Here is a 25,683-nt window from a genome sequence, read left to right as displayed (position 1 = left end):
AGATAAAATAGGGGCACCTGGGTGGCTCAGTGGGTTAAACCTCTGCCTTCGGCCCAGGTCATGGTCTCAGGGTCCTGGGATGGAGCCCCGCATCGGACTCCCTGCTTGGGAGCCTGCTTCCCCCTCTCTTTCTGCCTGCCTCTCTGCCTCCTTGTGATCTCTGTCTGTCTTTTTAAAAAAAATAAGATAAAATAAAATCTTAAAAGATAGTAATGAAATAATGTTAAGACCAATTTGAGGCCAACACATTTTACAACTTAGATGAAATGGACAAATTTCTTGAAAGAAAAAAGTTACAAAGTGACCAAAGAAGAAACAGAATACCTGAACAGCCCTATATATACCTTTAAATTTTTTTTGTAATGAAAAATCTTCCAACAAAGAAAACCCTAGGTCCCGATGCCCTCACTGGTGAATTCCATCAAACATTAAGGAGGAAATAATACCACTCCTACACAAACATTCAGGGAGTAGGTGATGAGAGATTTCTCCACTCGTTTTTTTGAGGCCAATATTAATCTCACATCAAAACAAGATGAATACAACACAAGAAAAAAGTATAAGCCAATAATCCTCATGAACAAAAATATAAAATCCTTAACAAATTATTAGCAACAAGAATTATCCATATATTAAAAAAATAATACATCATGACCAAGCAAGGTTTATTCCAGAAATGCATGGTTTATGTAACATTTCTTTTAAAAATCAATGTAATTCACCATATTAACTGAATATAGGAAAAAATACAGATGTGGTAAAATCATTTGACAAAGTTTAACACCAATATATGGTTTAAAAAAAAACCCTTCAGAAAACTAAGAATTGAAGGTAACGCCCTTCAACTGACTCAGGATATTTACCCAAAACCCATATCTAATATCATTCTTAATGATGAAAGGCTGAATGCTTTCCCCATAAGGTAGGAACAAGATAAGGATGTTCACTCTCACCACTTTTATTCAATATTGTACTGGAGATGCTAGTTATTGAAATACAGTAAGAAAAAGAAATAAATGCATAACCACTGGAAAGGAAGCTAAAACTGTATTATTCACAATGTGATTGTGTATGTGAAAATTCCTAAATAATTCATGAAAAAGCTATTAGGACTAAGACATAAATTTAGTACAGTCAAAGGACACAAGGTTAAGAAAGTTAATAGTATTTCTATATATTAGCAATAAACAATTGGAAAATAAAATTTAAAATAAAATTCTATTCACAATAGTATCCCAAACCACGAAATACAAAGGCATAAACGTAATACAGTATGTCCAACATCTAAACACTGGAAACTACAAAACATGGTTCAGGGAAACTAAAGAAGACCTAAATGAATCGAGAGAGATGGTACGCTCACGGATGAGAGAACTCAATACTGTTAAGATGTCAATTCTCCCAAAACTGGTCTGTAAATTAGACACAATCCTAATCAAAATACCAGCAGGCTTGACAAGGTGACTACAGAATTGAAATGGGAATATAAAGAACCTAGAATAGCCAAAACAGTTTTGAAAAAGAAAAAGTTGGAGGACTTGCACTGCCAAAATTCAAACACTGCTACAATGCCATGGTAACCAAGAAAATGTGGTCAAGCAATCAATGGAACAGAAATGAGTACCCAGAAAGACACTCATGCTTACATGGTCAGCTGATTATCAACCAAAGATCCAAAAACAATCTAATTGAAAAGGAATGTCTTTTCAACAAATGGTGCTAAAACAACAGAGTATTTCACACAACAAAAATATAGGAAGAAGGGCTCCTGGGTGGCTCAGTGGGTTAAGTCTCTGCCTTTGGCTCAGGTCATGATCTCAGGGTCTCTGCTCAGCAGGGAGCCTGCTTCCCCATCCACACCCCACCTGCCTCCCTGCCTACCTGTGATCTCTCTCTCTGTGTCAAATAAATAAATAAAATCTTAAAAAAAAATTATATATATATAGAAGAAAACTTACCATACACAACAATTAACTCAAAAGGATCACAGACCTGAAAATACAAGCAAAAGTGTGGAATACTTTATTTATTTTTTAAGTAATCTCTGCGTTCAACATGGAGCTCGAACTCACCACCCTGAGATCAAGAGTCACCTGCTCCCCTGATGGAGCTGGCCAGGTGCCCTGACAGTGTGAAACTTTTAGAAGAAAACATAGGAGAAAATGTTCGCAACCTCAGAGCAGGCTCTTAAGACAGAACACAGGAAACCATGGAAGGGATGGAAACAACCAAAGAATATACAAAGAACTCCTAGAACCACCACTTGTCCTTCACCACCACCACCACCACCACCATCGTCCTCATCATACGTGGGTCAGAGATTTGAATAGACCTTCATAGAAGAGAGTCAATATTCAAACCCACGAATCAAGAATGTAAAATTAAAACCACAAGCAGACATCACTGCGCACCCAGTACTGTGACTACAGTGGAAAAGACTGACGAGGCCAAGGGCTGATGAGAGTGTGGAGCAAGTGAAACTTTCCCACACTGCTAATAAGAAACAGCTTGCCAATTTATCATAGGTTTACACATACACATGGCATACCACTTAGCAATTACACTCTCAGTTACTGACCAAGAGAAATGGACAGAAACATCCACGCAAAGACTTGCTCATGGATACTCACAGCAGCTTCACTTACAACAACCAAACACTGGAAACAACCCAAACTGTCCACAAACAGTTAATGTAGACACAAACACATAACCACCCACGAACACGACTTGGCAATCACAAGGTATCCTGATACATACAATACGGACAGGCACGGAACACACGTGAATTGAGAGAAGCCAGATATTAAAGGATACCTGCTATGGGATTCCAATTATATAAAAGTCTAGAAAAATGCAGACTACTGTGTAGTGACAGAAAGTGGATCAGTGGTTACCTCAGAGATGAAGGACAGGGAGGGCAGGAGAGAACTTCTGGTGATAGAAATATTCTGGATCCTGCCTGGGGTGGTGGCTCCATGGACGGACGCGGCTGTCACACCGAGCATGCGGACACATGGCAGTTACGGCATGTAAGTGATACTGCAGTCAAGCTCATTTAAAAAAAAAAAAGACACCTAGGTATCTTACGGTTTTGGGTGCAACTGTAAATGGGATGGACTCCTTAATTTCTCTTTCTTCTATCTTGTTGTTGATTTTATATCCTGACACTTTACCAAATTCCTGTACAAGTTCTAGCAGTGGTGCAGCCACTCTGGAAAACAGCATGGAGGTTCCTCAAGAAGTTGAAAATAGAGCTACCCTATGACCCAGCAATCACACTACTGGATACTTACCCTAAAGATACAAACGTAGTGATCCAAAGGGACACGTGCACCTGAATGTTTACAGCAGCAATGTCCACAATAGCCAAACTACGGAAAGAGCCTAGGTGTCCACCAACAGATGAATGGATAAAGATGTGGTATATATATACAGGAATACTACACAGCCATCAAAAGAAATGAGATCTTGCCATTTGCAACCACATGGATGGAACTAGAGGGTATTATGCTGAGTGAAATAAGTCAATCAGAGAAAAACAATCTTCATATGATCTCCCTGATATGAGGAATTTGAGAGGCAGAGTAGGGAGCTTCGGGTGTAGGGAAGGGAAAAATGAAACAAGATGGGATCGGGAAGGAGACAAACCATAAGAGACTCTTAATCTTAGGAAACAAACGGAGGGTTGCCAGGGGGAGGAGCATATGGAGAGGGGGGCTGGATTACGAACACTGGGGAGGGTAGGTGCTATGGTGAGTGCTATGAATTGTGTAAGCCTGACGATTCAGACCTGTACCCCTGGGGCAAATAATATATTACACGTTAAAAAAAAAAAAGTTTTAAAACAAAACAAACAAACAAAAAAAGACACAAGACTTAGGGGGCAAAGGTGGGGGAAAAATTAAAAACAAAAAGACAAGGGGTCCTACTTTTAAAGAGGTTCACTCACCAAATAAAGGGCAAATTGAGTATTGGAATAACAGCCACTACTGACTGAAATGTATCAAATGTTATAAATCCCTGAGTTTATAATGAACCATGAGTTTATAATGATACTTAGAAAAAGCAAAACAGGGGCACCTGGGTGGCTCAGTCATTTCAACAGCTGACTTTTGATTTCGACTCAGATCATGATCTCAGGGCCTCACATCTACCCCCAAGTCAGACATCAGGCAGTCTGCTTGAGGATTTTTTCTCTTTCCCTCGCCCTCTGCCCCTCCCCCTGCTCACATGTGTGTGCTCTCTCTCCAATAAACAGGTAAATTATAAAACAAGAAAAGAAAAGAAAAGAATTGTACCTTCTCTGTCCTACTCCAGACCCACGGAGTCAGACCCAGAAGCAGAGCAGCAGGCACCGGGGTTCTATGTGTCCACCACAGTGTGGGGAACAGTGCTGCAGCTGCAGCCGCCAGTTTGTAAGACATACAGGGAACCGAGGAATGTGATAAATGACACTAGAGGGGATGCAGGAAGGAAAAGGAACACCCAACCAACTGATTCTCCAATGAATAAGTTACCAGGAAAAAGAAAAGGAAAACATACTAAACAAAACTTGAGAGTTTTATCAACCAAATGTCTAGATTCTGATTTAAAAGAAGCAACTGTTTGAAAGTGTTTGAAATGATGAAGTAATCAGGGAAATCGGAATACGGGTCGGATGTCTGACCGTATTACGGAATTACTGCTAAACCATTCATGTGACGATGCTATCGTAACACTGTTTTAAGTCCTTACCTCCTAAAGAAACTGAAGTATATGCAAATGAAGTAACAGCGTGTTCCTGGGATATGCTTCAAAATAATCCAGCATTGGGGGCTGGAGGGAGGAGACTGCTGGGAAAATGGGTATGACTATAGAGGAAAGCTTGACTGTAAATTTGTAATTGTTGAGACAGCATGCTGGTTGCACGGAGATTTGTCAAGAGCCTCTCCACTTTGATATATATTTAAATTCTTCAGTAATACAAGGTCCCTTTACAGTGCTCTGTGGGGAGCAGTGAGCTAAGCTAACACTAGCTTTTCTTAGTGTCGGCGAGGCCTGAAGTAAGCAAAGTGGGGACCTGCTGAAATCAAGCAGTAGGTACGGAACAGACACAATTAAAGTGGAATTACAGCAACAGCAATACACACCTGTCCTGTTTTGTCCAGAACCCTGTTCCACGTTGCCAACAGGACCCCAGTGGCCTTCAGAGGCTGGGGCTGAGTTGCCCAGGCTGGAGGCAACGTGTTGTGTAATGAGACTACGGAGCCTGGCAAATCTCCTACCTAGGTGCCAGTGGTTTCTATAGAAACCACCAGAGAATGATATTTCAGAGAGCACAAAGCGTCTCTACTGGCCTCCACCGGCTTTGTTCACACTTACCCATCAGCATCTGAGATCCAGCCTATCAAAGCAGGCCTCATGGCTCACTTTTAAAATAGGTACAGCTCATTAAAAAGCACCTGCTCTCAAACGTTTCCAAGGAAACAGAGGCCCCAAGATGCCCCTCTCTAAATTCATTAGCATTTAACATGCCTTAATGAGGCTTAAAGATGGCGTGCTTTAATAACCATACGCTGAGGGAGGACACCTTCCCTTCTACATTTAGTGTAACTGAGGAGCTGGCTCAAGTTCGCAGAGGATCTGCCTCGGCTCCAAGGCTTCCTCAGCGGGAGTAGCAAGACCACTAAGTGTCTACACGGCTGGGAAGGGCTCCCTGTCTCTAACACCTCCCTTCGGGTGTTCAGGTCTGGGCCACAACTTAAAATGGCCAGGCTGAAGGCCCTGCCTGCACTGCCAGGCTAACCTTGTTTCCTAACCCCCCTACACACACCACACATACACACACACACAGTGTGCACTCCAACCACACAGGCTCCTTACCATTCCCTCACCTGTTGAGCTCTTTTATGCCTCTGTACCTTCATGCCTTTGTGTATTCTTTATCTCTAAAATGCCCTATACTGACTTTGCTGCCTAGAAAACTCCTATGCATCCTTTAAAACCCTCTGCCAACTAAGCCTCCCCAAAATGCCAAGCAGACTCATGAGCTCCTTCTGTGGGCCTTTCATTACCCTACCAGGGCAGCTCTCATCATGCTATATCCTAACTGCCCAGTAGTATCTGTGTCCTCCCCGCCACTGTGACTTCAGGGCTCAGGGCAGGGATGAGCCTCATTCTCCATCCCGTGGCCACTGGTCACCCAGCAGGTATTCAGTAAGTGTTTGAAGGATCCTGATAAATCAGTCTAAACCGAGCAGCTCAGAGGACATTGGTGGGAGTGATCAAGTGACGAATAGTGACTTACGTTGGGCCCTACAGCCCCCTGACCCCAGGAGAGGAGCGGACACCTCACCGCATGTGGCCTCAGTTGAGCCGTTTCCAGTGAAACCCTAGTGCTTGGGGGTGGGGAGCCTGCTCCATACAGACCACATCACAAAGCTCAGCCCCTTCCAGACAGATGGGAAAACTGAGGCCCAGATAATGAAAGCACCAAATACGGGGGACTCATAAGGGCCACTTGGGCCTTCTCCACAAAGGGATGGGTTGGGGGGACTGGAGGGAAGGTCTGTGAAACAGCCCCTCAGACAACTCAGAGAGGAGGATGGCACCATCCGGCTGGGGCTGTGTGGGAGGGCGAGGATGAGGCCCAGCACGGAGAGGAGTAGACCTCTCCCTGAAACTCCTGGAACTGTCTGGGGGTCCTGCCTGAGGCACCTTTTCTGGGTCCAATCAGAAGCATAATATACCCCCCAAGGGCAGCCTTCCTAAGTGTGACCCCTCAATTCAGCCTGAATTGCTAACCAGGGTGTAGGGTGGCAGGCCAGGGGCCTCAGGCCTGGGGAGAGGGGGACATGAAGGGGATCCCTAGAGAGAAGCAGCCACCTGTGTCTCACTCTCCAGGAATGCCACCAACCACCCCTGGACAGGTCCTGAGCTGCCACCTTCCTCTGTCTCTAGGGGTATCTACCGGCCAGGTTTCTGGGCCTCACAGATGCTCGGACAGCTGCTGGGGTCCCTGCGGCTGGGATTCCCGCTGCGACGTCTCCGGAGGTCCCACTTTCAGGTCTTCCCCCACATTGGGAGCATCCGTACTTCCTAGGCAATAATTAACTCACTTCTCCTTTAAAAGTTAATCGAAGACATGGGGGAGTGTACCTCAGAGTCTCTGATCAGCCAGGGCCGTGCTCTCACACTGGGTTTAGACCGTCCTCAGTCACAAGGGCAGACGCCCACATCACGGTCAGGCAAACAGCCTGGCAAGGCCACAGGCACAATCCCCGCTCAGCTTCCAGCAACCCGAGAGGCAGCTCAGAAGGACGACTTCCACGGTCTCATGGGCACGCAACCCTGTGACGACCATCATCTAAGAACACCAGGACGGAGGCGGCACTACATGAACACCTGTGTGCCACGCACGTTACTAAGTGCTTTACATGTGACTTCACTCCATCCTCAGAACCAGAGCTTTGGGGTCCCTGGTCCCACCGTGCTGCTGAGGACGCCCAGACTCAGAGAAATAAAGTGGCCTGCCGAGGCTCACACAGCTGGTGGAGGCGGGACCAACAGGAGGCCAATCCGCACCACAGCCCGGCCCCTCCCTACTATGCATCACAGGTTGCCCAGCCAGGGGCACAGAGTAGCTGCTCAATTAGGGCCTACCGAATCTGAAACGAATCTGAACATACCCACAGAGAAGCCGTCACATCGGAGACTGTGAAATTTTAAATTACGGATACAGAACACTAGGGAAGGGAAGAAAAGCAGAAAAAAGACAATTACATATGTATCCACCTTACGATCCTCTCAAGTGAAAAATTGGTTTTCCTCACTTTACAATGGAGCCACGAATTAAATGGGTTCTAACAATACAGCCACCCCGCAAAGGGCAGCCCAGCCCTGCAGAGTCTGGGCCCCTGTGCTATGCACGGCCTATGAGCACCTCGTCTCAGCATCACTGTGCTCAAGCAGCAAGGAGAGGCAGTGCACCCAGGCTCAGGCCTACTCTGGACAAGAGATGGAGGCTGTAGGGGTGCCTGGGTGGCTCAGTGGGTTAAGCCACTGCCTTCGGCTCAGGTCATGATCTCAGGGTCCTGGGATCGAGCCCCACATCGGGCTCTCTGCTCAGCAGGGAGCCTGCTTCCCTCTCTCTCTCTCTGCCTGCCTCTCCATCTACTTGTGATTTCTCTCTGTCAAATACATAAATAAAATCTTAAAAAAAAAAAGAGAGAGAGATGGAGGCTGTAGAAATTCCCCGCCTAACCCCAAACCCCAGGTCCTGCCCAGTCCTGATAACTCCAACCAGGGCACTGGTCGAGGGGAGTGGATAATCTATCTCTCCAATCAGTCACAGGAACCAACAAAGGCCACTGGGCAGGGCACTGGCTCGGGGCTGGGCTACAGAGCATGCACCACGCCCAGCACACCTCTCTCTCCGACCGTCACCCCTGCCCCTGCTTCTCACCATCCAGCGCCAGAGCGGATCTCATGCCACTCGGCTGTGGAAGAAGGAGCAGAAGAGGCCGGCTCTACCTCCCGGGCGGCCGGTCCCTGGGCAGGAAAGGAGGGGGGGGCAGGACCGTCCCCGGGTGCGAGCGCACAGAGCCACAGTACGGTGGAGAGGAGGCTGACTGCGCGTCCCCATCTCCCGGGGCACCTCCCGTGTCCCCACACCCACGAGCACATTTGGAGACCAGCAGGAGCTGACCCATCTAATCAGGATCCACAGTGAACACAGAAGAAGTGAGCTGTGAGCACGGGGCTGTGGCATCCTCCTGGAGGACAGCAATGGGATCCTAGGGATCCCCCGGGTGGGGCTAGGGCATGACAGCCCTGGGGGATGCTGAAAGCACTGGGCCCAGAGGCAGGGAAACTCTGGGCAGGCCACTCCTTGTCTGCAACTCTCATCTAGGGACAAGCATCCTGCTGTGTCATTACAGGGCTACACACTCTGCATCACTACTATTGTTCAAAGTCCCTGTGGGCCACTTAGGGAGGGTGCATGGGAGAGTGCGACACTGACAGCTATCGGAGACTTGGGTCCCAGCAATCTCCCTATATGGAAAGGCACCTTCTCTGAGAAGTGCCTCCTGGTCTGCCCTCAGAACCACTCACATACCCCCCGGTGGGAGCCCCACGTCCCAGTGCTGGTAGTCCAGGAGAGCTCAGGCCCCCACTCTGGCGTCTCAAGGACACCTCTGCTGATTTCCAATACTTCTATCCCCCCGACTCTACATCCTGAATGCTGCAGCCATCAGGCTGCGATCCATGCCGGCTGCCCGTGTAAGGCCTGAGGCCAAGGTGACTGGCTGATGCCAACAGCTGAGGAAGGTGAACCAGAGCACAAAGGACACTGTACCCTGGGCCGGGGTCCGCAGCCAAGACAGGGGCCCCAGAAAGAAGCAGTCCCCGCTGTGCTGGCCCTCAGGCCTACCTCCTTCTGCCTCAAGTAGGTGGCAGTCCCTCTTCCAGCACCCCCTGCTCCCTCAGCCACCCCGCTTTCTCCCACCCCCTCGCCCATCCACGCCTCTACCCCGGCTCTGCTGAGGATGCGGGGTGGGCACAGATAAGCCACACCAAGGCTAAAACAAACTCATGTGCCAAGCCCGTCCTTCACGACAAACAGATCATTGCTCCTATAAGGGAGGGGGCAGTGGTACCCAGGACCTAAAACCATGCATACCCCTTAATCAATTCTGCATCTAGGGATTTACACAGAGAGTTTGCCTTTGTGTTATAATAAAGGAAACACTGGTATGATAAATACCCAATTATGGAGGACCAGTTAAATACATTATAGTATACTGGGTAATTATTAAAAATTATATCATCCAAAAACTTTTTAACAATATGGAAAACGCTAATGCTATCATATTAAGCTGGGAGAAAATTACATAAAAATGTAAATATGCACATAAAAACCCCAGAAAGAGGGAGACCAGCTGTCGGTGGTGGTTGCGGCCGGGTTGGGAGTGAGTGAGTGATTCTCCCTCTCACAGTTTTCCGCTTCCCAAGGAGCCTACGAAGAGCACGTCGCTTTTGCAGTCAGAACGGGTGTCTAGGAGATGAGCCCCCTTCTGCTCTCCAGGCAGGGGCACAAGTGTGTCCGGGTCACAGGGACCCTCTCTCAGCTGAGATGGCCCTTCCCCCGACCTTACGGCCCGGGATCTGGCCCGAGATCTCCAGCTGCTCCTTTGCAGACTGACTCCTCTCCTCCACCTGCTTTGGAAAATAACTGACTTACTCTTTTTACTAAGTGTCAGACCAACTCCTAGCAAACAAGTCATACAGTCTGGGAAGGTGTGAAGTCCTCTGCTGCCACCATGCCCACGCCAGTGCTGTGAGCTGGTGGCTGCAGGGAGGGCATGGGGCAGGCCCCGTGCTGGGACCAAGGCCACCAGTGGAGACAGGCCAGGCTGTGCAGAGCTGCCCATGCCTGGTCAGGAGACTTGGACCTGCCCTGTGGGCACTGCAAGGTCAGAAGGAGCTCCAAGAAAAAGGGGAATACACTCTGATTTGCATTGCCAGAAGATGACACTGCCGCAGGGTGGAAGACAGAAGAGGGTGGGCAGGGAGTGGCACTGATGGCCCCAGAAGACAGAGTGAGGAACAGTCCTGCAGTGAGGCTGGGGGACAGAGAGGGAGTGGATTTCATCAGGTTGGGCAGCAGACAGAGGGGAAGGGACAGGACCACCCCTGGCTCATGTGGCACCCTGGTGCAGATTAGAAAAAGACACCCCGTTAGGTGGAGACCACCCCACACCCGGGGCATGACTTGGCCAGCAGAGCATGGGCTGGATTCCAGCCCCAGCCACTCCTCAGCTAGAAGCCTGTGTGCAGTGAACAACCTGCAGAACCTTACATGTTCGCCCCAGGAGAGGAAAGCATAGGTATCAAGGTGGTGGGAGGAGAGCAATCCTAAACTTGCTACTGAGGTTTCTGGCTTGGTCTAGCAACTGGGTGGATCAAGATGCCAACAGCTGGGCGTGAGGTATTTCCTGTAGCTTCTTTGAATCCTGTAAATTAAGAAGAAGTCCTACACATGGCAGGTGTTCAGCAAATGTTCAATGAATAAATGAATGAGGCGAGATAGATAATCAGACCTTTTTAAAGAAAACGTTTAAGTCAAAGACTATAATTAAAAACTGAGAAATGTGCTTGCTGTAGAAAGGGCACACAGAAGGTGAGAAGAGATGTGTGCCCTGTCCTTCCTCCCTGAGCACAAAATAATGAGTGGACCACTGGGCGCAGCCTAATCACAGGATACACAGCGGCCTCCTCTCCGCACATCCTACCTCCTTTCTCAGCCTTCACGCCAGGCCTGCTAACAAGCACCAGGCAGTCCTCCTGAGGGCAGTTTGGCAAGGCTGTGGCTGCCGGGACAGTCTGTCCACTGATGGGGCACAAAGAAGACCCATGTGCTTATTAAAACCCTATAGCCCTCAACACCATCCTGCACCCAGGGATCTATTTGCTGAGGCATGGGTTTGGGTTACAGGAACCTTCTTAAATTTATAATCTTTGTGGAGTTAAGTCGCAGATTTACAGTAATTTGTTCCAGAAATACTTCCTAAGCCACTGACCCTGTGCCAACACACAGGAGGTCTGGAGGTGCCAAGCTGGACAAGACCGCCGTGTCCCCCAGCCTTCAGGTGGCTCACAGGCCGGTCGGGAGAGGACACCGACAGGCAGCTAGAACTCAGACTGAGGAAGGGAGGGGGCATCCATACCAGTGGGGTTCGGGATCAGCCCCTGGAAAGGGTGCATGGTGGAGACTGCAGGACAGGCGGCATCCAGCCAGTAAAAGAGCGGAAAGCCAAGGCCAAGAGAAAAATACGCTCAAAATCCACGTGGGGTCAAGGTGGAGAGTAAGCCCACTGCAGCCTGCCCACCCATTGATCACAACTAAAACTCTGGGTAAAACACAAAAAGCAACTCCCTGAAGACTCTCACGGAGACGAGAAGAGGGGTAAGGACGGGAAGTGGCCGGCTCAGACGTAAGCTGCTATTTTCCGTCTCTTTCTCTTACTTTCTCTAACAGCTCTGACCTGAGAGCATGTTCCCAGTGGAGCCCCGGTGGCAGCTTCAAAATACAAAAAGCAAAATGGAAAAAAAAAAAAAAAAAAAGAACCAAAAAACAGAAAGACACAAATCCACAATACTGGTGGGGAGCTCAGCTCTCCTCTCTCAGTAACTAAAACAACAGAGACAACAAATCAGCAAAGATAGAAGAACTGAACAACACCATTAACTAATATGAACACACTGTCATCTACAGAATTCTCTACCTCATATCTAACAACAGAAAAACACACATTCTTGCCAGGAGCACATGGAACACTCAACCAAACAGACTGATAGTATCCTGGGCCATCAATGAATCTTAACAAGTGTTAAAGGACCGAATTCATGCCAAGTACATTTTCTGATCATAACACACTTACACTAGAAATTAATACCAGAAAGATATCTAGAAAATCTCTACACATTTGGAAACTAAATGATATACTTCTCAATACCCCACAGGTCAAAGAGAAGTAAAAATGAACTTACAAAATATTTTGAATCAAACAGAAATTAAATATATCATATCAAGATTTGTGGGATGCATGCTTAGAGGGAAATGGGCAGCATTAAAATGCTTATTATATTAAAAAAAACTTCCTATTAGTCATCTAATTTGCCACCTTAAGAAATTAGGGACAGAGAATATTAAACCCACAGCAAGGAGAAGAAAATAAAAACAAGAGCAGAAATTAATGAAGATGAAAGGAGAAAAACAGCACAGAAAATCAATGCTTCGATGAAACGATCAATAAATCTCTAGTTGTACTGATTAGGGAAAAAGGAAAAAGAAGAAAACCCAAATGCCAATGTGAGGAATGAAAGAGGAGACAGAATCTAATAATAAATGACAGAACCTGAAGGATAATAAAGGTGCAACTACTGTGGAAAGAGCCTGGCAGAGTCTTAGAAGGTCACCAGTAAAGCTACACTGCAACCTGGTGATCTCAGTCCTAGGTAGGACCAAGAGAAATGAAAACATAGGTACACACAAAAACTTGTACATGAATGTCCATAACAATGCATAATAGCCCAACCATGGCAACACCACAAACGCCCACCGTCTTGTGAATGGGTGAACAGAAAGTGGTGAGGCATGTGGTGGAATAGTACTCAGCCATGAAAAAGGAAGGGAATCCTGGCTTCTGCAATGACATGGATGAATCTTGAAAACATGATGCTAAACAGAAGATGACACATTGCAGGATTATGTTTGCACAAACTGTCCAGGATGGGCAAATGCACAGAGACAGCAAAAGCAGTGGTTGGCCAGGGCTGCAGGGAGCAGGAGGCAGAGGGGACAGGGGATGAGAAGTGACCTCTGAAGGGCACAGGGCTTCTTTCTGAGGTGAAGAAAGCATTCGAAACTGACTACGGTGATAGTTGTAGAACTCCATGAATATACTAAAAACTAATGAATTGTATACTTTAAATGAGTGGGTTGTATGGTATGTGAACTACTTCTCAATGAAGCTGTTACCAAAAAATGTAGTAAGTATTTAAAGCATAGTAAGATAAAAATAGATAGGGCATCAAACCCATGATTTCTTTGGATGCCATAGTTACAGCAAGCTAAAAAACGTTTTCAAGTAAAACAAATCATGAGTCAATTTCAATAAAAATATGAAGATTTCAAAAATCTCAAGAAGTGGTGCTCAGTGTAACAGATTATTTTAGTGACAAAATGCATTATAAAGGTCTCATAAGTTAGAATTATATAAATATTATATTTATATAGGCATTACAGGTCCAGAATCAAAACTTTCTATTTTCTGATATATCTTATTGCATTATTAAGGGCAGAAGTCATCAAAGGGGTGTTAACAGTCTCAGGCCATCCCTCCTGAGTCCCATGGGTCTCCTGTTGCCACCCACCAAGCTCCACTCACATGTCAGGTTTTAGGGAGGAGTGTGGCAGCCCCAAGAAAGGGCAGCAGAGTGGAGCTGAAGAGAAAGGGCAGGCTGGGTGGCAGGTCTCTAAGTTCTGGATTCTAGGAAGCATTCCCCCAGCTCTACCCAAAACTTTGGAGGACCCAGGAGACATACAGAGACCCCCCCCACCAGCCACCTGTGATGGCAGCCGGTGAGGTGGAAAGATCCATCACACATCGAAGAAACGTATGCCTTCAGGGGGTTGTCCATAGTGCCGTCTTCCACACCGGTTGCTCCTAGGGAGCTAGGACTAACTGGGTTTTGTCACACCACATGCCTGGGGTCTGCTGGGGGCCCGTAACATTTTTATGACATCAATAAACAAAATGTGCAATTAGGGGGAGGGAAAATTGAGAATAAGCCCTGGGTTCAGATCCATGCCCCACAGCGGCTGCCAGCCCCTGCACCGAGTGCTACCCCCTTCAGAACAGCTTCCTCACCTACACCCTGGGGGCAGAAAGGCTGCACTCACCGACATGCTGGGCTATGTTTTCAGGCCCAAGGCAGCAGGACCCACCACAGCCCTGACACGGGCACAGAGCTGCACGCAGCTGGGCCGAGTGAACAAAGCACACGGCACTCGCTGACCAGGTGCTGTCCTTACACACAAGATTCAAGTTTCACTCACACTGTGAACAGGAAGCCCTGCCAGACTGTGGAAGTCCAGCCACCTGGCTCAAGGTCTTGCCCCACTATTAGCGGCCATATGCGAGCTGAATGCTAGACTTTCTGAACCTGGGTGCCCTGTCAGTGGACTGGGGAGACAGCCGCCCTGGACTGCTGGGCACTGGAGGAGCTAGGACACAGAGGTCCTCCGTACAGGGGCCAGCAGGTGGCAGGGATCAGTACCCACTGCTGGCAGAGGCCAGAGAGCACCCAGCCCCACCCCCACTCAACAGATGGGGCACCAGCAGTCCAGAAAGGATGGGCAGCCGCCAAAGTCACAAGGAGTGCAGTGGCCATGCTCCTCTCTGCACCAGGTTCTCCAGGCCCTTCCTCAACTCTTCAGCTCTGCACACAAAGTTTGGTTTGAGGCAAAACTTAGAACTGCAGAAAACACAATGAGTCCAAATAAGAAGTCTTTTTAATATAAAGCTGATGAAAGAGATAAATGGAAAGTAATCAAAACCTCATTAGGGCAAATAAGCAACCTGCCCGCAATGCCACGAAAACTGATGGTACCGAGCCTGTTGCACAGCTGCCGAGTGCACGCTGCAGGGCAGAGACCCTACACAACACCCCTCAGGACATTCACCCAGGCCCCTAGACCATGGCCCCCAGGGCTGTGGTTCACAGCTCTGCCTCAACATCAGAATTACCAGGAGAGCTTCTGAACCTCACGCCTTGTCTGCCTCTGGACAGGGTGGGTGCTGGGCCAACAGTGTTCACTGATGCCCCCACGGTGCCTCCGGCCACTGCATCAGCCCAGGTCAGCAGCTGGTGGTGGCTCTGCCTGCTCACAGCATCCCCACTCGGGGGAAGGATGCCCACGGGAGAAGTGTCAAATAACCAGATTAATGAATGGTGGCTCAGCTTCTGCTTCCTGGATGGGCTCACTAGATGGGATTTATAAAACTTGGTGTTGATCAGGGCTGTTATTCATACACGAGCACCCCCACCCACCCACCCAGGGTCTACTATCAGGTCGGCACTTTGCTAGGTGTGGGGAATAGAGCAGCAAATGAAGCACGATCGCTGTCCTCAGGGGGCTCCCCATTCTGCTGGGAAACTACACACACGAGGGAGAGGCTATGGTGAGTGTCCAAGAAGTCAGGAGGGAGAGTTTGCAGCGTCCCCCACTGTCACTTGCATGTCAGACACACACTGGCAGAGGGGCTGGAACAAAGCTCCAGGAGAAGGTCAAGAAACTAACACAAGATCTGGAAGTCAAGATGGCCCTTTACAAGGTTTATAAAAGAGAAAGAAGAAAATGTAGAACAAGCATTAAATATTGATGATTCCTGTCAAATCAGTACTACGGCAAAAGTGAGCCTGTCAGAGCCACATAGTCATGAGAATTTATCCCGGAACTGGTGGGGGTCAGTGTTCTGGAGACCCAAACAGGGCTAGGAATGCATCTCCAACTCTCCCGCGAGCCAAGCAGAACCCCGGCTCTGCCCACAGAAGGGAAGAGGAACCAGGGCAGAAGCCAAGATCCCAGGTTAGGAGCCATATGATCTAGGTTTGCCAGAGCTTTTCTAATTTCCAGGGCTCAATCCTGCTCAAGTGACAGATAATTTGCTGAGGTTGGAATTCTGTAATTTAATTTTACAAAAAGGGTAATTCACTAACTGTGCAGTATGGTTCTGAAGCATCTGTAGTTTCCTCACAAATTTGATTCATGATACAAGGATGAATTTAATACCTATGTTAACTTGGCTCAAACTACATAGTCATCTTAAAGTGAATTTTGAAGTAACTGCAAAGTAACCGTCCTGAGCATTTCCCACAGGCGCTGGAGAGCTGCGACCCTGTCTGACATCTCTGTGGGTCCACAACCCTCGGTCCCTGCTGCATGCAGAGCCAGGAACCCGTGAGGCTGGAGATAAGGGAGGCCAGTTACTGCCACCTACCAAACACCAGGGAGCACCAGGGCTCAGAGCCGGCCAGCCCCTACCCGTCAGGACCACAATGACACACCTCACCTGATGCAGGGTCACCCAAGGTCCCTGCCTCTGTCCTTGCTTCCCGAGTGACCAGTTGCAGCTGACTGCTGCTAGCCTCTACTTCCCACTTGTTGGAGGGCCATTTCATTTGTACAGATCCCGGCATAGCCACTGCCTTCAGGCTGGAGGGGTGGGGGAGTACTGCTTCAGGGCTCCACCATGACCAGAGGGACAACTGACCCAGGATACTACCTGAGCACCTGTCTGGTCCAGGCCCTGTGAGAGATGCTGGGGCACTGACATGACCCAACCTGGCCCCCCATGGGCAGCTGTAAATACCTATCAGCTGAAGGAACCCACAGTCAAGTAAGAAGGCAAGGAGCTAACACTGAAACAGGTCGTAGACAGTGCAGACCAATCAAGGATGAAAGCCAAGGGAGCTCACATGACAGAAGCAAGTAACCTCTGTGTTCAGAGGCCCTCTGGGCTCTGGCTTCTCAAAGTGCAGTCCATGGACCATCTGCCTCTGCATCTCCTGGGAACTTGTTAAAAATATAAGATCTCATGTGCAATGAACTGGATGTGTCCCTCCAAATCTGTATGTTGAAGTCCTAATCCTCAGCGGGATGGTATCTGGAGGAGAGGCCTTTGGAAGGTGATAAGCTTTAGATGAGGTCCTGAGGGTGTGGCCCCCATGATGGGACTGGCATCCTTCTAAGGGGATGAAAAGATTGGGGCTCTCTCCCTCCACTACGTGAGGACACAGCAAGAAAGAATCCCTCTGCCAGCCAGGAGGAGAGTCCTCACCAGAACCTGACCATGCTGGCACCCTGATCTCAGGCTCCAAGCCTCCAGAACTTTCTGAAATAAATGTCTGTTTTTTAAGCCTCTCAGTCCATGGTTATTATGTTCTAGCAGCCCTAACAGACTAAGAAGTCCTCCTCACTGCCAGCCTGCTGACACGGAATCTGCATCCTAACAAGAGCCCCAGGTGCTCGCCAGCAAACGGGCAGTATGCAAAGCCATGCTTTATAGATGGCCTCGTCCTGCCCCTCAACTATAGCAACAGGGAAACCCCGGCTGAGAGAGACTGCAATCTGCAGGGTCTGCCTGCAATCACCCAGCTGCATGCGTGGTACAGGAGGCCGTGAGCCCAGGACTCCTGCAGCTCGGGCCAGCAGCACTGGAAGCTGGAGGGGCTTCTGGAGAGAGGGACCTTACAGTGACACGAAGTCCAGCCCACGGGCCTCCTGGACTCCAGGCCACACCCACGTTCAAGCACACTGCTGGAGGAAGAAGTCAGAGATCCTGCTGGTGGTATTATGCCAGCTCGAGCATGCGTGCTCAGCCGACTCACACAGAACACATCCTCCTGGGCTGCTGGAAATGAAGTCAAGGCACTCTGCTGCGATGAGAGATGTGCTCCAATCATCAAACCCAAGGCAAAGAGAGATCATCCAAGAAAAGAAGAGAGGGAAGCCAAACAGCCCATTTGCTCTAATGAATTGGGCTGGCCCTGAGAAGTCCAGAATCCCAACATTCATCATTTGGCTCAGCTTAAGGATCATAAAATCATATGATTGGAAAGTAGCTTAAAAGTTATCTGTTCCAACTACTCAGGCTCCATTCTCTCAGACGGCGGCGGAGAGGTAGCCTGGCCCCACAGTCATGCACTGGGATGGGTTCTAGCCCACCACAGCACACTTCACCTCTGCCCTTGGAAACCTACCCCTTGCCTTCAAAATGCTGATTCACTTTGACCCAATGATTTGAGTTCTAGGACTTAAGCTGAAGCAAATAAACATCAATATGACAGCACTAGATGCACAGATGTGTGTCTTACAGACCTGGGTGGTCTGTTTGGAGATTATAATGATGGAGAGAAATGTGACTGAAGAACAGTTCTCTGAAAAAGACCTTCTCTGAACACAAAGTCTCTGTAAGGATTTCTCTAATACATGGGGCAGGAAGGAGAAAGTGAAACAAGATGAAACCAGAGAGGGAAAGAAACCGTAAGAGACTCTTACGGTGGTCTCAGGAAACAAACTGAGGGTTGCTGGAGTGGAGGGGGTGGGAGGGATACGGTGGCTGAGGGATGGACACTGGGGAGGGTATGCACTATGGAGAATGCTGTGAATTGTGTAAGACTGATGCATCACAGACCTCTACCCCTGAAACAATAATATACTATATGTTACTTAAAAAAGAAAAAGAATGCCTCTCCTACAGAGAGGCACAGGGGCTCCCGCCTTGTCAGCCAGATCGGGAGGCTGAGTCTTAACAATCAGTAGAGTGACAGATGTCACAGCCAGACCTATCCAACAGCAGGGCCCAGCCAGGTTCTGCAGCCCATTTGGTCTCCATTATAACTACTCAGCTCTGCCACTGTAGTGTGAAAGCAGCTCCAAACAATACACAAATGAGTGTTTATGGCTATGTTCCAATGAAACTTTACAAAAGCAGACAGCAAGCCAGATTCAGCCCTGGGCTTTAGTTTGCTGACCCTGGTCTCCACCTTCACGTCTATTCATTTTAAGTGGCAATAAAAAGAAAAGAAAAGAATTATCCTCAATGTCCAACTTAGGGAAATGGTTTAATAAGTTAAACTGTTTTAACATGACCCATTCAATCCACTTTTATCAAGTGCTGGTTTATGCCAGACTCAGCTCTGAGCACCAGGGAGAAGGCGAGAAGGGAGTCAGCCAAGCACTCTGCATCAAAGGGAGGCACTGCAAATTCTTCAAGAGTTTGTGATAACAAGGAAAACCCTTATATTATAGTGTTATGTGAAAAGCAAAATATAAAACCGTGTATAAAAATAAGACCAGGGACGCCCGGGTGAGTCTGTCAGTTAGCTGCCGTCTGCCTTTGACTCAGGACATGATCTCAGGGTCCTGGGATCGAGCCCCACATCGGGCTCCCAGTTCAGCAGGGAGTGGGCTTTTCCCTCTCCCTCTGCCTGTGTTCTGTCTCTCTCTCTCTCTCAAGTGAATAAACAGAATCTTAAAAATAAATAAATATATAAATATAAGACCAAACAACGTTTTAAAAAAGACACGCACACCACACAGAAAAAGAACAAAGAAAAAAAGGTATTACAATGTTACTAATGCCTACCTTTGGCTGGCCCCACTATTCTCTTTACTTCTCTCTCTCATTTTTTATGTGATCACGGGTTACTCTTAGAATAAAACAGTCCCTCACGTCATATTTAAAAGGGGAAGCTGGTTTTGATTTTTTATTTTACTCTAAGGTCTGTGTCCCTCTTGCCTCCACCTGCAGTTTTCTCCACTGTCTCTGAGGGTGGTCCCCAAAAGTCAAGCTGCTCAGCCCCCAATGTTCATCCTTAGAGAGGGCTGCAGAGTTCAGCACCTGGGACAGCACCACGTACCCTCTCCCAAGCCATCCCAAGGGGGATCCAGGAGGTCAGAGAGCCTTGGCCTTTCCTCTCTGTTCCTCTGGCTGTGCCCACTTGAGACACCCTGGCAACACCTGTTAGAGGAAACGTAACTGAAGCAGGAGAAAGAGCGGTCTCTGAGCCTGCTGATGCAAATGGAACTAGCCCTGTGACCCAGACGGTGAGGAGAGGCATTCGGATTGTTGGTAAAGAGGAAATAAAAACAAACATTGCACAGATCCCTTCACCCACATTATTAGCTTGGGAGAGACTCGCAAACATGCCAATACCAGTCACAGCAACATCTGCTTCTAATTGCTTCTCCCCTAGCTTTTTCAGAGCTTGTCAGATGGCGTCTGCCCTAGGAGAAAATCCAATATTTTTAACAAACTCTTAAATCAGATGGCGTCTTTGGTGAGTAATCTCTTACGTGTTCGGTCTTTGAGGCTAAAAACAGTAAGCACACCTTTAAGGGACGTGGTCATCAGCAGAGGCTCAGTAATCGAAGGTCCCTCTTCAAACAGCATGACTAAGAGTTTCCAACACACGCAGCCCAAATATAAATGTTCCAGTAATTGTGTGGTTTTTTTATTTTTAATCCATTGTGTCTACTCCTTTATGGGTAACTTTTCTCTCTTTTCCAAATATTTTTGTAAAAAGAAGTTTCTTTATGAAAGAAAAATATGAGACTTTTTTAAAGAGTACATCTCTCCATGCTTTAATTTTCCCACAAGATACCTATAAGCAAAACTACATTTTCTTTAGAGAAACTGTTTCTGCTCTTGGGTTCTCAAAGCACCAGCAGTCCCTACTACCAGCCTGTTGGGAAAATATCTTCCTGCAGCAGCCAACTGAACCTTCGAATCCGGGAAGTCCAAGGTGGGGCAGGAGGCAGTCCTAGAGGGGAAGCCTTCAAGGCAGAACCTTTTGGTACTGTAGCAGGCCGGAGCTCTTCGGAGTGGGACCCCAAAGCCCCCTGAATCCCCTGAATCCCAAATGCAGCGATACTCTTACAGTCTGTACCTTCTTCTTTCAAAGTTCAGCTTAACATGGGTCTTATAAACTATTCTATATGACTCAAGTTGCTGGGTGCCTCTTAGACCAGGGCAGTGCTTCCTAGATCTTGAAAATGAGTCATCCTAAAGTCATGGGGCAACCCCAGAGGCGGCCCGGCCGTGCCCCTTCCTTATTACCCTCCATGAACTCATCCTCAGCCCTGGCTCCTCACAGCTAACCCAAACCAAGACTCACATGACTGAGAGCCTCTCTCCTCAGGGCCAGTCCCCTTGCCCAGAGCCCAGGCCCTGCCAGGTCAAGTCGGCCACTGGTCCCCGTACACATTTCATACTCCTGCCTTCTACACATATATACTCTGCATGGGTGCCTTCTTCCTTCATCCCTCCACTCAGTCAACCAAGGCTTGTCAAGTGCCTACTATTTGCCAGGCACCATTCTGGGAGCTAGAAGTCAACAGCAAACAAAACAGACAAAAATCCCTCCTCTGGCAGAGCTTATGTTCAAGTGAAGGCAGACAGGCAAATATATGAAGATATAAAATCCACAGATGGTGATAAAGGGTAGGGAGAATAGTGAGGTAGCAAAGGGGACTAGTGAATGCCAGGGGGTGACCATCAGGGTGGTCAGAGAAGTCAGAGAAATCAGAGAAGGCCTTACTGGAGAGGTGAACTGAACTGTGTAGGACAGAGGGAGAGAGCCTCTACAGAAAAAAAAACAGGAAAAGAGCATTCTAGGTGATAAGTGCAGCATGCGCAAAGGCCCTGAGGTAGGAATGTACTGATGTGTTTTAGGAAGGCAAGGATGATGGTGGGGCTGGAGATGGTGAGAAGGACGTGAGGGAAGATCATGTGGGCCTTATCGGCCATTGCAGGGACAAAGGCCTTTACTGTGAGCAAAATCAGAGCCTGGAGGTTCTGACGAGGAGCACATCTGACATGCACAGTGACAGCTGACTCTGGCTGCTTTGTTGAGAACAAACTGTAAGGAGTGGGGAAAAAAGAGATACCGCATTGGAAACTACTGCAATTATCCCAGCAAGAGTCAACAGCAGCTTAAACCAGAGTCACCACAGGGTCTGCTGACGGTTTGGATGTGGGGGTGAGAGGAAGAGCAGAGACAGGGATGAGTCTGATGGGGCTGGCCTGAACCCCTAGATAGGCAGAGCTGCCATTTTTTAAATGGGTGAAGGCAACAAGAGCAGCAGCTTGGCAGAGGGTGGGTGTAGTGCAGTGGAAATCACTCCTGTCAGACTGATCATGACCAGCTTTTTAGCGCCAGAAGGAACGTGGTCTCTAAGCTGAAAGTACTCCTCCTCATGAACTGTGAACAGCCACATGAACTGTGGCTGCCCTTCCCTCACTGCCCCCCAACTCTGTCTCTCCCTCATGCACACGCACACATGCATGCACACACACACACACACGCACATGAACATGCACACACGCACACACACATTGCAACTCCACACCAGTTACCTGCATCCAACATTATTCCCTTTAGTAACCCAGAAGCTGATTCATTTTATGCCATCTAGAAACATTTGCACACAATAGATGCTCAGTAAACGTGTTCAGTAACAGGTTATATAGAATCGCACCTCTGATGTTTCAATATTCTAACAATTCAAGAATGTTTCTCTTACGCTGAGCAGTGATGAAACAGGAATGGCAGTTAGCCCCTCTCCGGGGTCCTGCACCTAGATGCCGGCCCACGCCAGGCAATCACACGGCCGCGGCAAGCTCTCCCTGGAGAGGCCACGGAAGGGAGATGGGCATCACCTTGCCGGTCCTTATATCCCAAGCTTTGACTTCAGGGTGGAAGCCTCCACACACAAAAAGGCTGTGGTCTTTCGGATGAAATTTCAAGGTAGTGATCCTAAAGTCACTCTGACCACTGAAGACCTGGGTTCCTACAACACAAAATGGAGAAGAGTGAGTTAAAAAAGACTCGATCACAAAACGAATATCTTAAAACTCAGATGCCATCTGACGCAGAGCTACAGGCAGATGCCGCCTATCTGGGCCTGAGGGGGCCACAAGACTTTCTGGAAGTACAACAGGGGCAGCAGCAACTTCGGCCTCAAGATCGAGCCAGCATCCCCACCCTTGATTAGCTGAACTCCCCAAGGGCTAAGCTAATGGCCGGACGCATGAACGCCGCCACCTTTCCTGTGTTCCGTAAATACTGAGCATCAACTCATCTAAATCACACAATGCCCTACCCCTGCTCCACAACTGGAGGAAGCCAAGACTCGGGGAGATTACATAACATTACCAAAGCTGTACAACTAGTAGAGAGATTATTTACCTAGGAGTCTAAAAATGAATAAGCAGGATGCTCCAACGTGGTCTTTTTAGGATCAGCTGTCTTACAATCACGACCTTACAACAATCCATGAATGGTTTGCTACAGGGTGTGGCAAGTAGGGGATGTCGTGATACTCTGGGCAACAAATGAGAACATGACACCACAGGGTCCTGAGTGCCAGCACAGACAGATGGTGTGGCTAACTGCGGTCTCCCTGGTTCAGCGTGATTCAAGACAGTCCTTGCCCTTTACCTGTCTGTTGTGAAACTGCTGTCACGCACTTGTGTGCATGTGCAAATGTGCGTACATACACATGTAAAGTGTGAAAAATGTCTGTTTTGTCATCAGGATCTTTTAGAGGTCAGTTATATAAACAGGTTGGGCTCAGCAAAAGTGGGGAATGGATCTCTGACCCTGAGCTCAGGTCTGCTGGGCTCCAAAGCGAGCCCAGGGCACTGGCTGTAGTTCTTATGTGTTCCGTTCAATACCGCTGAAAATGTATTCAGAAACCAGACTGGCCTTGGAAGCCATTCTCACCACCAGCGGTCTCGGTTCTGCCTCTGAACATATCCCCAAAGGCCAGGCCATTCCACACATCCCAGGCATGGAACCTGCTATGCACCACACCCACCAGGTAACATCCCTCAGGGATGTCAGCGAGGGCGCCCCCAGCCCAAGAGGGACAACCTTGATTGCCCTCAGCTCACAGAAACTCCTCCGCTAGAAAGGCAGTGGGCAGTTAGAGACACAAGAAGCTGGTGCCCAAGAAGCAGACCATTGTGACACAAAGATCTCAAGCATCATTTTCTCTTCTAGGAACCCAGAAACCGTGTTTGCTCATTCATTTCAGAAAGCACTTCCAGCTGCCCTGCTTTGTGTTCAGGACCCCCACACAGTGCTCTACCAGCTCACTAGGTAAGGAAATGAAAGTCATCGATTGGTACTCTGGAGTTACAGCAGGAGCCTTTATAAATCCAATTTGCCTAGATCCGTGGTCTCTGCACTCTTCTGACAGCATGGCCCCATCAAGAAAAAGCCCTTAAGCACGTAGCTTCAAGAAGTGTGTTTATTGGGCGCCTGGGTGGCTCAGTGGGTTAAGCCGCTGCCTTCAGCTCAGGTCATGATCTCAGGGTCCTGGGATCAAGTCCCACATCGGGCTCTCTGCTCAGCGGGGAGCCTGCTTCTCTCTCTCTCTGCCTGCCTCTCTGTCTACTTGTGATCTCTGTCTGTCAAATAAACAAATAAAATCTTTAAAAAAAAAAAAGTGTGTTTGTTTGTAAGTTACACAATGTGCTACCATGCCAATAAATTATGAGCATTAAAATACCAAAAATTTAAAAAATGAAACAAGGTGGGATCAGGAGAGAGATAAACCATAAGAGACTCTTAAACTCATGAAACAAACTAAGGGTTGTTGGGGAGTGGGAGGGATAGGATGACTGGGTTATGGACATTGGGGAGGGCATGTGCTATGGTGGGTGCTGTGAAATGTGTAAGCCAGATAAATTCACAAACCTGTACCCCTGGGGCAAATAATATACTATATGTTAATTTTATAAATAAATAAATAAATAAATAAAATACCAAAACTAAACTACTTTAAAGGAGGAGACAAGGACAAAATAACCAGCATTTTCAAATATATTTTAACATGCCATTTATTAAGTGCACCAACAAAGCCCTTTGAAATCATTAAATCAAATGAGTTACAACATTTTTAGTGAGAACTACCAAACTGGCTCCACTTCCAGTTGGACGTAGGGAACTTTCAGTGACTCAATGATTTGAAAGTAGCCCAGTTACAGCTTGAGTTTACTGACTGAGGACTGTCAGAGCCAGCAAAGACTTCCCCCAGCGATGCACAGACCTGGACGGAAGACATTCACCACTGGCATCAAGGGAGATGATGTCTACTTCTACCCACTCCTGATCCAAAGGACTGTGTGAACATTTTACTAGGGAAGCTCCAGCTCCCCTCGGGTCAAAGAACTGTTCCTGCGACTAATCAGAGAAGTATCACTGCAGTTGCATATTTTTAACAACCAAATTCAAAATCCACCAGAATTTTCACTTAAAGGATATTAAAGCAGACTAGAAAAACTGCTCCCAAGTTAAGAGTGCAGATTTTAGCATTTTTAATAGGGGACACGTTCACATAGTTTTCAGCAATAAAACTTAGAAAATGATGGAAACAGAAACATCAGTTCTCAAAACATCCTTCCCATACTACAAACTTCTTTTTTTTTTTTTTTAAAGATTTTATTTATTTATTTGACAGAGAGAGATCACAAGTAGGCAGTAGGCAGAGAGGCAGGCAGAGAGAGAGAGGAGGAAGCAGGCTTCCTGCTGAGCAGAGAGCCCGATGCGGGGCTCGATCCCATT

General features: G+C 47.8%; 1 protein-coding gene across 5 annotated transcripts in view; it reads right to left on the bottom strand.

The window, feature by feature from the left end:
• The window catches only part of WDR25 (WD repeat domain 25), a 145,983-nt gene that overhangs the window by 21,805 nt on the left and 98,495 nt on the right, over positions 1-25,683 (bottom strand). For all 5 annotated transcript variants that reach the window (XM_059373984.1, XM_059373982.1, XM_059373979.1 and 2 more), the window contains one exon: positions 22,773-22,903. In XM_059373984.1, the coding sequence (XP_059229967.1) occupies positions 22,773-22,903 (131 nt within the window). The remainder of the gene's footprint in view (positions 1-22,772; positions 22,904-25,683) is intronic.

Source organism: Mustela nigripes, chromosome 13, assembly GCF_022355385.1.
Source record: "Mustela nigripes isolate SB6536 chromosome 13, MUSNIG.SB6536, whole genome shotgun sequence".
Lineage (NCBI taxonomy): Eukaryota > Metazoa > Chordata > Mammalia > Carnivora > Mustelidae > Mustela > Mustela nigripes.
The sequence above is the reverse complement of the archived record's forward strand: the minus strand, read 5'-3'. Positions and strand labels throughout refer to the sequence as shown.